At 42.8% G+C, this 16,470-nt stretch overlaps 1 protein-coding gene across 3 annotated transcripts in view; it reads right to left on the bottom strand.

Annotated features, from left to right (window-relative positions):
* Positions 1–16,470, bottom strand: part of WASHC1 (WASH complex subunit 1) — a 38,523-nt gene that overhangs the window by 8,495 nt on the left and 13,558 nt on the right. For all 3 annotated transcript variants that reach the window (XM_059845726.1, XM_059845727.1, XM_059845725.1), the window contains 2 exons: positions 2,616–2,727; positions 1,763–1,909 (listed from right to left, as the gene is read on the bottom strand). In XM_059845726.1, the coding sequence (XP_059701709.1) occupies positions 1,763–1,909; positions 2,616–2,727 (259 nt within the window). The remainder of the gene's footprint in view (positions 1–1,762; positions 1,910–2,615; positions 2,728–16,470) is intronic.

Here is a 16,470-nt window from a genome sequence, read left to right as displayed (position 1 = left end):
CCACTTCCCCTCAGACTGACATTAGCAGAGTTTGCTTTTCTGATGAGGTTTTGAGTGCACGTGTGCAAGTGGGGTTTAGCAAAGGCCACTGCGACTGCTTGCAGCAAAAAGGCTCTCATCAGAAGTGAAAACAGGCAGTGAGCCTCTGCTGAAAGCCCTGAATAATTGAGGAAAGCATAAATGCAAACATTAGACTCCTCCCTGTCACATTTCATTGTTGCAAGGCACATCCAGCTCTGTGCTCAGCTATGGCTGAGAAGGGCCTGTCCCCCTGGAATGTGGTCAGAGCTTGGCCATGCTGAGCCCCATTCAGCACATCAGCCCCTCCATCCTTCCCCAGCTGACAGCAGCATTGCCCACCCCACAGAGGAGCTTGTGTGTGCGAGCTTGGTAAGAGTGACAACTGCTGTATGAGGCAGACTCAGCAAAGCCAGAGAAAGATCAACAGTCCCAAAAGAGGATCAAAAGATGGGTCACAGGAAAAGAGCAACATCCCTCAGGGCCTCAAACAAAGCCCCTGTGGTGATGGCAGCTTTAGTCACAAAGGGCAGAACATGGCAATGGTACAGAGACTGACTGGGACAGGGAGAGATGGCATCCCAGGCACATGGCTGTGGGGAATGGCACATGGAGCCTACTGGAGCCAGCAGGCCAGAGGAACAGGCACACCATTTGCTCTTTGTGGGATACTACTTTTTAACAGCTGATGTTCTTCTCAATCCCTTCCCTGTGCAAGGGGCTGTACTTCAGCACCAGCCCTTCAGGGTGGGAGCCCATCTCCCTGTCTGCTCCCTGCCTGCCTCTGCTCCCCTCCCAGTGCAGAGCAATGGGGCCACCAGCCAGACAGCAGCACTCACTGGCCTCCCTGCCAGACACCAGCACGTCCCATGCAGCTCTGCCTGTGCTACTGCCAGGACTGGAAGGAAGCAGGAACCCTGCTCAAGTTTGCCAGCTCTCCATTTGGCCAGCAATCCTGCTCCCCTGGTCTGGCTGAAATATTCATAACTACCTCTCTGTGTGAAGTCTCAACTCCATTAACACTTAGGGAAGTTTAGCATGATAAATTATTCAGTGGCAGCTTTATTTTTGGCCAAGTCACACAAGGATGAGGAAGGAAGTCTCTTTAGGGGTGGAGAGCAGGGAAGTTGTCAAACTGATCCTTAACCTGCTAGGAACAGCACATCTGCTACTCCTGACACAGCACATACACAGCAACTTTTAAACTTCAAGCATGGCAACTCTTCCTCCTGTCCTTCCAACCCAGGGACAATGCCCAAGTGCAATGATTTCCTGGGGCAGAAAAATGCTCTAATGAATGACTCCTTTTTCTCCTGACACACCACAAGCCTCCTTACCTTCCCCCTCTCACCAGAAGTTATATCAGAGCCTTCAGAAACTATTTCTGAAACAATTATGAGCTTGATCCCAGTTGCCTCACTATGCACAGCCAAAACCTTAAGCCCAGGCAGCAGCACCCACCAACACTGCTGCAGGAAACAGCAGCATTTCAGGAAATGGAACTGCTCCAGAGACTTGGCAGTTCACAGCCACCCAGACAAACCCTTGTACTGACATGGCCCTCTCCAACTGGCACCTCCATAACCTTCCCAGTCTGACCTCACACCCTCCCCACTGACAGGCCAAATGAAAATATGTTCTACTCCTAGCCTATGTCCCAAAGCCCTGGCCCACTTTATCAAAGAGATTAACAGCCTCCAGGTTCTCTTTGTTTGTCCTTCCCAAGGTCTGTTCTCCTCCTTACCTGCAGAGCTTTTTCATCCAGCATTTGGTGTTTGCTCTGAATCTTGTGTCTTGGCCATTTCTGTTTAGCTGGGTCTTCTGCACCAGCAAAAATTGAACTGTACTCCTGCAGCCGTTCAGGGGCTGGATACTTGGCACTGGAAAATACCTATGGAGAAACAAGGAGGGACTAAAAAAACCCCAACAACTAGGCAATCCTACGATGCAGAAACACATGGAGAGGAGCAAACATGCAATCTGTGCTGCCAGTGGGAATGGACAGCCTTGGAGTCAACAGGCTCCTAAGGGCTATGTGCACAGACCCCAAAATGCACGGGCTGCCACTTCTGAAACTGGAATTGCCAGAGCTTTTCTCTCTCTCTAAAAGGACTAGGAGATCTCTGGCAAAAAGGTTTCCACTGGCAGCAAAGGAGTTGGAAATACTGTATAAAATGGAGCAAGAATGGGGAAAGAAGGATTTTCACCAGTTTTACATGGCTCAATGGGATTAAGATGCACTAAAGGGAGTCTCTCTGACAGCAGCTTTCATTCAAATATGAGTTTATGAGCCTGAAGTGAAGGTGTTAGTTAGGCTTAGCTCAGCACATGTCTTTTCTCTTTCTCAGGAAGCAGCTGGGACAGAAACCTATAAAGGCTACATAAAGCCTGGAGGTGTGTGGCTCATGGGTCTAAAATTCATCCATTGGCCAAGTCAGGAATGGGATTCTCACCACAATCCTACTCAGCAGTAAGGCATGGAGAGGTGAGTCGGCAGCAGCTGTAGCAGCTGAGCACCTTTTCTTCTCCAGAGCTTATGTCAGCAGCAAAGAAAGAAAGAAGAAAAGAGGCCATGCAGCCTTCACTGAAGTCACTACCTTAATAGCCTTCTTGCTGCCCTTTATCTTCTCAATCTTGGCCTGGGCGAGTGTGACTCTCTCCCCAATTGCCTGGAGCTGTGCCCGGCTGGCCTCCACCCGCTGAGAGATCCTAGGAAGCAAGAACACATCTTGAGCTGAACAATCAGTGGTTCTTTTCAAAACAGCAGTTCCCAGCCCCTCAGAGAAGGATGTGAATCTCAGGGGAGCGGGTTGTTTCACAGTGAAAAACAGTGATGGTTGAGCCATGCTTGTACCATCCTATTGAGAGCTTTAGGTACTCCAACATGAAGTAGGATTAATCCATGACTCACAGCATGATGGTCCTGTGGCTGTTGGAAGCACAGAAAGATGGAAAACTATCAACAGACACAGTGTTGATAACACAGGGATTATTTAATTATTGCTCAGCTTAGACAGAGTCAAGGCCTTTTCTGCCTCTCACCCCACCACAAGGAGCTGGGAGGGGACACAGCCAGGACACCTGATCCCAAGTGACCCAAGGGATGTTCCAGACCATATGGCATCATGCTCAGCATATAAACTAGGGAGAAAGTTGGCTGGGGTCCACTGCTCAGGGACTGGACAAGCTTCATCAAGTTGGTGGTGAGCAATTGTTTTTATCATCACTTGTCTTTCTTGTGCTGTATTTCTCTCTTTTTTGTTATTTTTCTTTACATTACATTACTTTTATATTTCAATAATTTAACTGGGTTTGTCTCAACCCAAATAATTTTCTCACTTTTACCCTTTTAGTTCTCCTTCGCCCACTCTGCAGGGAGTGGGGTGAGCAAGGGGCTGTGTGGTGCTTAGTTGCCAGCTGCAGATAAACCATACCACTAGATCAGCATCAGACTGCTTTGGGATGCTGGGAGCAGGCATGAGCCACAGCTAATGATGGAGTCACCTTCTCAAAGAGGCCTCCTTCCCCATGCATAACCAACAGATTCTCCCCAGCTGCAAGGGCAAAAGCTGAACAGTCTTCTGAACTTCCACCCCAGTTCCACTGGATCATTCTGTGCCTGTAAAAAGCAATCTCAAGTATTGTCTTTAAATTTCACCAAGAGTCTCTCTTTGCTTTTGAGGAGAGAGCTCTCATGCTCTTTTTCTGCTCTAATTCTCTTCAGTAATGAATTTGAGATCAGCAGAGATCCACGACTCCCAATTCCAAACTGTACCAAATCCATATTTTCCAGTATTTTCACTTTGGGCAGCACATTCTCTATTACAGTATAGAAATGTAACCCCCCCTCAATGCAGATAGTGAAAAACAGCAAAAACAAGCAGCCTGTTCTCCTTGTAGCATTCTGAAAAAAAAACCCTTCACTTTCTCTAAACTTGAAGTATTTGTTTGTTTATAGCCATGTTCTCCTCTTCCTGGAGGCATGAAAAATTCTTCCTTATGCAGATGGCATGATAGCACACAGCCTGTTTCTACCTTATTCTGCTTGGAGTGGGAGATGAACAAAATTGAACCTCATGAGATTCTCCCTCTCAGAATTATTCTCCATTACCCCTTTTTATTTTAAACACAGTCTAACAGCTTGTATTTTGTACCAACACTGAGTACAAATCTGTTCATGATTTCCTTCCCACACCCTCCCTCTGCCTCAGTGGAGTAAGTTCACATCACTTTTACACTTGATAGGTTCTCAGAGTAGTTTCTGTTGTTCCTTTCAGTCTGCATTTCCTAGCACCTGTCTGCAGCAAATTTCATGTGTCACAAGGCTGTCCTATTGCCTTGTTTTGTTCAAGTGTGAGATGCCTCTGAAGGACCTAAATCTTTCCTAACTGCTCTCACCAGCAGATTTTCCCACCTCACAGTTCACCTCTTTTCTAGAGGTTTCATAATTGTATTGATTGACACTATTTTCAGAACTGCTCTCTAGGGGTATCTGACTATTTTTGCTTCCTTCAAAGCTGAAAAAACCCAGTCATTTATTTCTGCTTTGCTGCTCTCCCTCAAATCAATGATGCAATTTTCTCTCTCACCTGAAAGTAGACCTCTCTCCTAGAAGAACTCCACAAAGCTTTCCTGAAGCTCCAAATAAAAGCAAAGTATCAATTGCCTTTTAGCCAGTACCCTGCTGACTTCCAGACACAATTTTCAGGATCTGACAAGGCACATGTTTCTCTCCCAGAAGGAAGTGCTAAGCAAATAGTTATGCAAGCTTAGGCCTGGAAACCAGTAAGTTCTCCCCCCTTTCACTTCATGAATGTGAGTGGGTCCAGTGAGGCAAACACCTCCCTCACTCCCTTTCCTGGCCCACATTATCCCCAGTGCTTCACCAGGTACCAACCTCTTCCCCTCCCTTCCCTCACTCAAAGAAAAAGGAAGAAAAAAGAGGGGAGACATCCAACCCCACTGCCCACCAAATATCATCAGTGAAAGGAGACCATCTCAGACAGACAGCCTGTTCCCAGCACAAGCTGGGGAAGTTGTCCAGTGCCAGCTCAGGTGTTTCAAACTATGATGGATCCTCTCTGAGACACTCTGTACATTCTCCTGTGATCTCCTGCTCAAGGATTTGACAGGCCAAAACCCACTGACCTTACAGGTTCTACAAAAAACCTTCACCTGAGGTGGTACAGATGCAGGCCCACAACACAGAAGGCATACATATCAGTCTACAGGTTAATTTATTTGTTGTTGAAGAAGATAACTTTGAAATTAAAATTAAACCCCCTCAATCCAACCAATCCAAATTCCATGTGTACAGGCTCCTAGAAGTTCATGACTGTTAGCATGAACAGTTCAAGATACAGCTGTATGTGTTACTTAGAAGAGATAATACACCATATACCTTACCAGGAAAAAAAAAAAAAGGAGAAAACCTCCTCAGGTTTGATCAACTATTTCTACTGCTGTGGAAACTGAACTTACTCAAAGTACTCAACCAGTTTTTGTACAGAAAGGGAAGAGGAAGGAAGGGATGGAGGGATATGGCTGAGGATTTCAGGGGCAGTGCTGGAGGAAAGGTGGCATTCAGACCTTAACTTCCATTAAAGGGAAGACAAGAACAATTAGGACAAGAGGGATTAAATGTTAAGAAAATGGCCCAATTCTGCTTCTCAGAACCAATTGCTCAGGCAGCCAAAATTACCGTGAGCACCTGAACCTACCCCATGCCTATTTTCTTAGTCATTGCTGTGTCATTTTGCTCTCAGTGCTCTTTTCTGCTTGAGAAACACCTTTAGTTAAATTCCATATGACTCTGGAGTTGCAAAGGAGCAGGAGGCTATAGCTCCTCCCTTTCAGCAGGATGTGCTTCATTCAGGACAAGTGAAGGTGGGGGGTGTGTCTGTGAAAAAAAGGAGAATACATCACCTACCTTCAAATGCTGGGCGCTGAGCTAAATCAACCTTCCCCTTCCACTGTTTTTCTTTGGGGAAGCAATACACATGGCAGATTAAATCTATCTAGTGGATTATCTCTTAATCCATACAGACTTTTATTTTTTGATCTAAGCAGATATTAAAGCCAACCTTTCAGCTGCTTTGATTCAAGCTTTCACTTTCTCTTGTCCCTCTGAAATATTTTTGCCCTCAAGCCCTGTGCACTTCACCCCCAACTTAGCCCTTGTTTCTCCTTTGTCCTAAAATCCTCATCCTGCCGTGTTTAAGCCACTCTCCATTTTACAGGCAATTTTCTCCAACACCCACAGCAAGTTCCAGGAATACTTCCTCACAATTCTTGGGAACCTCTTGGGGGCCTCTCTTGGTGGCCCCCTATCCTTTGTTCCATCTGCAACCACAGAGCAGATAATTTCCTCTTACTCTGTTATAACTCCTGTGATAAATCTCACATTCAGGTGGCTACTGAAAGACTTCCTCTGCTGTGGCTGTATCTATTCATGGTGGAAAATTCACTGTTTCCTTACTCCCAGAGGAAAAAGATTTGAGGCATTAGGAATCTGGCATCCAGGACACTGGATACTGCCTGATGGTACTGTCAGCACTGGCAATAATGCTACATTTGTATGGGAGTGTCCTTGCACTTCACAGTGGCAGCCAAAAAAATGGTGATTTTTATCATCTATATCTGCTAAGGATCAGGCAGCAACAGAAAAAAAGTTTAAAATCAGAGAGGGTTTAAAGATAGGCCAACAGATTCCAAGACTGGTGCCTGAGAAGGATAGAATTCAGCTGCAAGGAAGCATCACCAGCAGCCAGAGACCCTTTGCTCTCTACGCTGAACATCCATGTCACCCAAAAGTGACAGGGATGACAAAACTTCTGAAATGGGAGAGAGGATCGGCAAGCTGCACACCAAGGTGAACGAGAAAGGTTAGGCAACAGAGGCTGGAGCAAACCTCTCTGGAATACCAAAGAACTTCATTTTCATGTCTGAAGTATAAAAGTAAGTGATCAACCAAGGAGAAAGAACATTACAGAGCAGAATGAGAAATGAAGTTGCACAGGAGGATAAGGCAGACGAAGTATTAAATTACTTTTTCCTTAAATGAGGACTGTACACATCACAGAAAATCAGGCTTCTCATCACCTCCCAGACCAAGCTCCAAGCCTTAGAGATAGCAGGGGGATGCTTGGCATTTCTGTTCTAAACTTCAGGGTACATATAGTAAATTTATTCTATAAAACCTTGGCTTCTTGCCTAAAAGTCAAGCCACTTTTTTTTTTTTTTTTTTTTTTTTTTGGCTAAATGATGTACACTTTTATTAAATTTCTCCCTTACTGCAGGAGGCATGAATAAGAAGGGATTGAGTTTATGGTTGTTGTATTTAATTCTGTTCTCAGACACTCCAAGCAGCTGGTAATGGAGCAGGGTAACAAGGAAAGAAAGTGTCAAAATGAACACTGTGAGAAGCCCACTCCCCACTCCAACTCAGTGCTTCTGCTCCTGCAGCTGGCAACATCTCAGGACCAAGATGGAGAGAGGAAAGGAAAGTCTGCTAAGACACTTATGGTTTACAGTGATCCAGTGAAGCATTCAAAATCAGCTCACAAAGCCAATTCACCTCAAAAGTTTGAAAGGCAAAAAGGAAAAATACATACTCCTATGAAGAGCCAAGCACATTCAACCACTCATCAAAAGATCAACTTGTTTGCTTTCTGCTCTTCTCTCTCCATATTTAAGCAGTTTTTGAAGTCTTACTTCTTATCTGAGTAAGTGTAATCAGAAACTGTCATCATACACCATCTCTGACAGAAAGAACTCCCAAGTGAGGCTGTGTAATCAACGTTCCTTCCTCCATTAAGGGTTTGGGTATTATACTAATTAATGTTTATCTCACTCTGATTGCTCCTCAAGCCTGATTTGCAGGTGTTTCAGCATTTGCATATTGCCCTGTTCCTGTGATGCTGAACGGTCTTGCAGATTTGAGAGTGATCAAGGTTGCCAGGTTATCCTCAGCAGGATCCAGCATATATCACTCTCCACAGGTCATGTTCTCACACAAAAAAACATTCATTTTGATTTTTAATCTCTCATTTCAGAAGGCACTCCCACTACTGTGAATTAAGTTTATGTAAAAACTGGAAACTTAGAATTTTGACCTACCATCACAGCACCCTTCTCCTCTTCCCCTGCAGCTTACTCTCCTCTCCAGAAAAGCAGCTTCTCTTTTTTTCTTTGTAGAAAAAGCTCACAAACAAGTTCCTCTTTAACCTTCCAAGTTTTTTACTTGTCTCATACCACTGACTGGTCTGAAAGCAGATGGACTTTTGTTTCTTTAGAATAAATATATACTAAATAGAAAGTCAGTGTATGCTACACAGAAACTCTGTGTTTGCAAATAAAGTACACCATTAGATCTTTAAACTGTACAGGCTACTTTTGGTCAATCTCCATTAACAGTGTTAATACACATCTACAACACAGGTCCTACCATCACAGTGACAACTTTTGGGAAAAATGACTTTAGGAACTCAATTACTTCTAAAAGAAGCAATGGAGAAAATGGCTCTTTACCAGTACTGCTGGAGTTTCCTCAAGTGACCTTTGAGTTCCTCCACTGGCAGTGGAATTGCTTCCCAAAGCAGCAGCCACAGGAAGAGTCTTGAGATACTAGGCAGCTGATGATAGTCAGTATAGAATCACAGAATCATAGAATAGCTTGGCTTGGAAGTGACCCTTAAAGGCCATCAAGTCCAAGCCCCTGCAGAGAGCAGGGACATCTTCAGGTGATCAAGCTGGTCAGAGCCTTGGCCAACCTAGCCTTGAATACTCTGAGCAACCTGTTCTGGTGTTTCACCAGCCTCATCACAGAACATGTCTTCATTACATTTAGTCTGAATCCATCCTCTTAATTTAAAACCAGTACAGGCTAAGAAGTTTGTCCTCATCTTTCTTATGAGCCCCTTAGGTAGTGACAGGGTGCAATGAGGTCTTCTCCAAATCATCTCTTCTCCAGGCTGAACAACCCCAGCTCTCTGAGCCCTTCCTCAGAGGAGAGGAGTTGTAGTAACTGATACTAGTACTGTAACCAGTAAAAGTTACTAGTGAATTATAGTTTGTTATCTTTAGAGTTTCCACTCATCCTTGAAAAAATTTATTAAGTATTTACTCACTGAAGCTTAATCTTTTGTAGTAATAGCCTTAAGTGCTTTCAGTTTTGTTCTTTTTTTTTTAATTACTTGTCAAAGGAGGGCTAATCCTGTTTGGACAGAATTTTACAAGGCTGTCAAAAATAAATTTTGTTTCCATGTTCCTTGAAGTAATAGATCTTACTTGGCAGATCGCTTGAGAAGGTGTTTTGGCACCTTGTAACCTTAAATTAATCAACTGTGTGTACACAAAGATTAGGTTTCTCATTCCCCCATCAAAGCTCCATTCTCAGGCTAGCCAAAGATCTTCTCCCCGTTCCCATTGAAAAGAAGATGTGTATCACTACAGAGTCACAGGAAACACAAGCAATGCAGAAATGCCCAGGGGACACTGTTGGGAACTATATCTGGGATAGGGAGAGCTAATGTCTTTAAAAAGATCTGAGATTCCTCTAGATCATTGAGGGTGCCATGTCTGATTCTACACAGACAATATTTCTGTTACACAGCTCACTCTTATTTGACATTATGCTCGTTTCCCTACCAGCAATAGTTACAGGAGGCAGACCAGCCTGGACTGGAATGTCTGATCTGTGCCCTCTCTCAGGTGGGGCTGCAAGAGAAATTCAGAAGCCACCAGCCAGAAATACCGTTTCTTCTGAGCTTCACCTGAAGGTAGCAACAGCAGAAGAGGAGCACTGACAAGCAGCCACCCCAGCCCTTTTAGGCTGTGCCTCACTTGACCAAAGATACGTTGCCATGATCATGTGGGAGGAATGACATTTGCAGAGCCTTCCTCCTCCCTGGCCAGGCAGTCAGGAAGTTTCTCTTTATTCCTAGCTTTCCCCCATACCTTCCAAATGGTTTTAAATCAGTTTTCTTAACCAAGGTAAGTAGTACTCAGTTACACATGGGTAACAAAACACAATGAAATGATCATCTCTAAAGGTCTTGCCCTGATGTGAGGCTGAAAATATCAGGAAAGCTGAGCTCCCACTCCTTTATTGGGATGGAGGTTTTTCATACTGTGACAGCACACAGCACAAACACTGCTCTTAGTCTGCTGATCTCACCGAAACAAGCCATTGTCATCAAGAATAAGAATGCTGAGCAAAACACGCCTGCCTCCAGAGCAGAAAATGATTCCTGGTGATAGCAGTTCACATTCGCATCGTTCTCCAAGAAAAGCACTGCTTTTCTTTGCATTTAATCAAATATCCTCAGAACTTCATAGCTTTTCACCCAAAGATCTCCAAGCAATTTCCAAGTGTTAATTAAGTCTTGGTAGCTTGTGAAACCAAGAGTGGAGTCATTTGTTCCCTGGAACAAAGCAAACCTAGGCAAATTCACAGTACAGCTTCAGCAGATCAGATTTTCAGTCCATTATTCACTAACTTGAACAATTTTGCATTAATTCACAGGACTTACCACATATTTTTCAGTAGCTGCTTAATTTTCCATTTTACTGAGTTTAAGGCCGCCTGTGCAAGTTCATCTGCCCTTTTCAATGTCTTGCCATTGCCAAATCCATCCCACTGTTGCTCACCAGAATAAAGTACAGCCAGCAAGAACTGACACAAAACACTGACAATTCTCTCATCACCACCACTTCTTTCTTGTGATCCAAAATGTAGCCTTTACTCACGTTTAAGACACTTTTACAAGTAAAGGTTTTTGCATTGACTTGAAATTTTCTCCACTTCCAAGTAGCTGATGGCAATCACACGAAATTTTACTTGCAGGTCACAAGTTGAACCCTTCAGTCTCCTTTTCAATAAAATATATCTAAAAGCTATCATTTACAAGCTAGTGCTTACTCTATAAAAACTGCTGTCCTGCACAATTGGACTTGAATATTGAGGAGAAGGAAAGCCCAACCCAGAAAAAAGACTTGCTACCATAAAATGTCTGTTTAAAGACAACTACACTTCATGTCTTCTCAGAACTCTTACTTCCTTTCTGATTTTGCTCACATAATAAGGGTCTGCCTCTGTGGTCTTCCCTCACTGTGCTGACCTGTTGAAGTTGTAATCAGATTGGTAAATGACCAAACTGGCCTTCGAAGTATGACTTGGAGTACCCAGATCATTATTCTGTTTTGCACTCAGCACTATGTTTCTGTTTCTCATGCTCTCAGGGATTCTGAGGGATCATGCAGTGATCCCTGTACTTTTCAACAGCTTACATCTCAGTGAAAATTCTATTTCATTGTTCTCACTGCTTCTGGTCAGCAATGATCCTCTTCAGCATCCTGAGAGAACTAGTGTGGATTCCCAAGATCCATCCAAAATTTTGTTACAACTACATAAGATAGAGTTTCTCAGAAACAGTTACCAGCCCTTTGCCAGTTACAAAATTTCCTCACTAATTTAGCTTTTCCCTTTCTTACCTTTGCTTTCTAAGGGAACTTAACAGATCTTCTTCTTCTCAAACAGGCCTCCTTCTCTTTAAGAATAGACTTCTTCACTTATTTTTTGCAAATGAAGTTTTTTATTTAATAATATTTACTCTTCAGAAACAGAGGTTGTTTAGTGTTACTTCTTCATTTTCCTACAATCAGTTGCAGTCACACTCAAATCTCAAAAGTCACCTTCTATGATATGCCCTTCAACAAGCTAATTTGAGTGTGCTTCTTTAACAAATCAGAACAACTCTTTATGACACCTTAGCCATCTAACACCTTTCCTGAGTGATTACAACTTTCTTACTTTCTTGAGGGATTTTTAGTTACTCTTCCACCAAAAACTCTGGGCCACAGGCAGAGATGCTCCTCAGAGCATCAAAAAGCAGATATCTCTCTGCTTGCACTGACAGCTGCTCTGTCATTTCAATGAAACAGTCTGAGGCACATCAGTGATCAGACACCTTTAGAATTGGTCTAGACACATGATTTAATTTCCCCCATTGTCATTTTAAAGATAATTTTTTAAAAATCATTTCCCAGGCGCTAACTCACAATTAGTCATTAAGAATGGAAACACAATCTTCACAGTAATACCAGAACACATTTGTACAGTGTACCTTCCAAACCTCCTTCCCCACCCCAAAACTGCCAGAACTGTAAATTCACACACTTTATTAGCTTAACCACTATGCCTGTGACATACACATGAAATGTTCTTATGACAAATGCTTTGAGAGCAGCTAAACCCCTCATGCCAGCTAAAAGTAAGCATGAAGTGTAATGAAGGGCATGATTTTGGCTATGTGGCTATTTGTTCCTCATTCCCTTAATTGCCTGGATGCTAGAAAAATGAAAGAAAACCCTGCTTGGTGCTCTGTTGTGAGCTTCTCACCCTCCCTTACTCAAAAGAAAAAAAAAAAAAAAAAAAACCACACAGAGTCTGAATTTACTCCAGAATTAACAAAATCCAGGATGTCACTCTCAAAAGTATTGTTGAAGCAAAACCAAACTACCCAGTCACTGGGACAAAACAAACAACAGAGAGAACTGCACTGTGGAGACCATGAACTTCCTTGCCTTTTGGTACTGAGCTACTGGACTGTTATATATATATATTTATATGTGTGTGTGTATTGGAATGTTATATATATGTCACAGACAACCAGAAGGCTATTCCCACTGCACTCACACAGAGCAGAAATGCAACAGCTTTACCCCCTCTTCTAAAAGGAATGTCTTGTTATGCCTCTTAGGCCCATCAAGCATGTTTTCAGATTCAGCTTTGCTGGTCAATCTAAAACGAGAGTCCTAGAAGTAAATTAAAATGCAAATACCTGGTTTTATAATGCACATTAATCTGGAATAAGGATCATATTCTTGGATAAATTAAGAAAGGAATCCAATTCACCATGCTGTGCCAGGGAGAGTAGGGGATAAAAATTATTAATGGCACAGCATGGTATATTCCTTCAATAAAATGTTTGTCTGGTGCATTTAGAGGAGGGGATGAAAGTTCCTGGAGCCTGAATTAAAGAATTTGGATGGTATAATGTATTAAAGAGAAACCCCAGGTGGGTAATTTAGGTTCTGGAAGATGTAGATGGAAGAAAATCAGAAACTCCTTCATTAGCACCTACAAATAGGTCTCCTGTCTCCAAAAGCACTGCTCTGTCTCCTCTGTCAATTGCATTTACACCTAAACCCTTAGAACCTTCCCCATTTGCAAAACCCGACAGCACCACAGCAAGACAGAAAGAAGCACCATGGAAAGGGAATCTAATGCACCAGTCATGTGTGAAGAACAGACCTTTGGCACTGCTGTTCCTCCCCCAACTCTCCCCTCAGTGTGCACACCCCCATAGGAATGAGCCTGTAATACACATTTCAAGCCATTCAGTGTTATTTTCCAGACAGTTTTCTCCATGCTGGATCCCTAATGGAAGTCATGCCTGTAAAACAAAATTACTTGTTTGAATCTCTTCCTCCAGGGCTGACTGAGTACACAAAAGTCATCCACAGGAACAGAAAATTACTCCAACATATGTGAATCTCCAGTGTCTGAAGCTGGTTGAGAAGGTAGAGCTATCACTTTGTGTAATAAAGGGATAACATGGCAGATGTTACTGTATCAAGAATAGTGGGAGTGGGAGAATCCAACAATATTGCCAAAACCATGGGCTAAGAAACAAGGGAACACTTCTGCTGTGAGGCACACACTGCCTCACACTGCTGTTATGACATGCTTCTCCTTGCCTATTTCCAGAGAGTAAGAGCCACAGCCACTTGCAGTCAGGGACTGAGGGGTAAAGGAATTACTCTCTGCATGGAGGAGTTCATAAGATCTTTGCCAAAACCCTTTTAATTAACAGAGACTTACTGCTGGACAAAATTAGCTACAAGAACTTGAAGGCTGCTACTCAATATTGAATTTTCCCCAACAAGGAACAGAGTACAGACAAGAGACTTCCCTGTCAGCATTAAAAAAAACCTCACAAACTAAAATAAATCAACAATTCAAATGTACTGAAATTACCTTAGTTTCTCCTTACTGTTTGCCTTTCCTGTTGCCCATGCCATCTGTTTTAAAGCAAACTGTCTCCTATTTCCACAAGATATTCCACTACTGCTGTAAAAGTAGAAAGAATGTTCTCAAGAGCTCCTTAAAGTCTGAAATTTTTGTGTGCCTCCTTTTGCTTAGCAGGTTTGAGACTAATTCCAGAAGTAGGAGAACACCTCTCCTGTAATTTTGCACAGGTCAGATCCCAGAAGATCTTAAGCTTAAGGATTTTAGCAGCATCCAGAAAGAGCTGTGACCTGGTCTCTTGCAGAAGAGTCACACTCCCTTTGCCTCTTTATGGGGGTGTAGGATGCCTGCTGGTGCCAGCTGTTCCCAGCCTCCCAAGCATGCTGATCACACCCTTGTGTCACCTCCTAAAGTCTTCTTTCTACAGTCTAGGAAGCTTTCTGAAGCTACATCCTCACAAGCTGTCAAAGTTATCTTCCACAGGATCATGGCAGCCATAACAAATGAAAGGTGCCTTACAAAGTGTGTGCCACACTTAAAAGGAAAATAAATCCACATTACTTGGATATATATCTACAAGAATAACAACTAGCTGCAGGCAAAATGTCCCTGTTCTCCATTTCCTCATGTCTGCAGGAGACCCCATTCACTCTTTACCTCACTGCTTCTGCTTTATCTTCCTGGCAGCAAACAAGTGCTCCTACAGCCTCTCAAGAGAGGTACCTGAAACAAATCTAGACCTAGCATCCTCTTTCAGACGACCTCTGGGACAACTTCAGAGTACCATGAGGCACCTTGTTTTTAAACAAGAGTCACAACACTCTCAAATTAACTGGAGAAAATTCGATTACCTGTGCTACAGTGTGTCTCTTGGTGAAAACTCACTGCATGGGGAGTCATCCCAGGGGACAGCTCTCTTCCTAGAAAGATCCACCCTTGCAGCCAGCAGAGGAACACACACAATGCAGTGTCCAAGTTCCAAGCTGCATCCCAGAGCCCCAGTGCACAACAAAGAGCACAGTGCAGCTTGCAGCAAGACCCTTCTTGGCAAGTTTCCATTCCACAGACCCCCTAAATTAAACACATTTACAGTGATGTACTAGTCCCCACTTCCATTAATGATGATCATGACTAATCAAAGTAGTAAGTTTAAAGCAAGGAGGTCTTTAAAACACACAAATGTACCTCATGATTAAGATTTTGTTAGTATTTTCAATTTCAGAACTACTCACATCTCAGCTCTGCTCCTGTCATAAACATCCCTGAAGGCTCTGCTGCCCAGCCAGCTACTCCTTACCTTCCTTATCACAGCCTTACCAGATTTCTTCCCCACCCCAAAGAGCATTTCCACAGTGCTTCTGTTTTCCAGCTACGCTTTTCAGAGTGCAGCTCTCAGTTAAACTTCTGCTTAATATTAAAGCCCTTTTCAAATATGTAATATGAAATTAGTTTGAATTCAGCTGGGGAGGAAACAGGATACATTGGTTTAGCAAAGTATTATTCCAGACAAGCAAAAGACACTGAATAAAGATTTTAAAAAATAACAACCAGAAAATTTTCCATAAACTGCAAAAAAAGAAGTATAAAGATGGGATATTTTGTATACAGGACAATGTGGGGTTGGATTACAGGAAAATCCTGGACCTTGATACCAACCTTCTAAGCCCAAGCATTTGATTTCCTTCTACTACTGTAAGACTCCATGAGATAACTTGCAAAAAGAACTTTCCACACATCTATTACTCAAAAGTGAACACTTTGAATAGCAAATGGACAATATTAGAAACTATTAGCATTTCCTGCCAACACAAACTCCTCAGAAACTGAAAAATCCTGAAGGACAAGCCTACCTAACTAGGAGGGAATATCAGGAAATCTAAACTCAACACTTATTTTAAGCACTTATACCAACAACATTCCTGTAAAATACTCTAAAGCACATGATTCCAACACAATCTCCCACCCAGAAAATACTGGTAATGAGAAAACAAACAGATGAAAGACTACTGTTAATTGAGGGTTTAAACTGGTCATCCCACCTCCTGTGACCTGTATCAAAATCCTTTCCTTAAAACCCAGGAGTAAAATTCAAATAGATATTATGTTAGAATATTTATGTCTTAAGCAGTATTAATATCTAAGTAACTACAGGCAGTGAAGCTGATCTTTGCAGCTTCCACAATAGATTAATGACTTGGATTCAGTTAACACATACAAGCTTAAAACTTCCTTTACTTCAAAGCATAAAGTTGAGAAGGACATGCAGCCTCTTGGTCTTGTCATAGCACTGATATCAGCCCCAAGAGGACAGGACTTCCTCAGAGGAAGGCACTGCTGGACAGCACTGGCCTAAGACATCAATCTCTACTGCCCAGCAACCAAGAGCTTTGATGCTCCCCATGTGAAAAAAGGCAGGTGGG

Source organism: Haemorhous mexicanus, chromosome 5, assembly GCF_027477595.1.
Source record: "Haemorhous mexicanus isolate bHaeMex1 chromosome 5, bHaeMex1.pri, whole genome shotgun sequence".
Lineage (NCBI taxonomy): Eukaryota > Metazoa > Chordata > Aves > Passeriformes > Fringillidae > Haemorhous > Haemorhous mexicanus.
The sequence above is the reverse complement of the archived record's forward strand: the minus strand, read 5'-3'. Positions and strand labels throughout refer to the sequence as shown.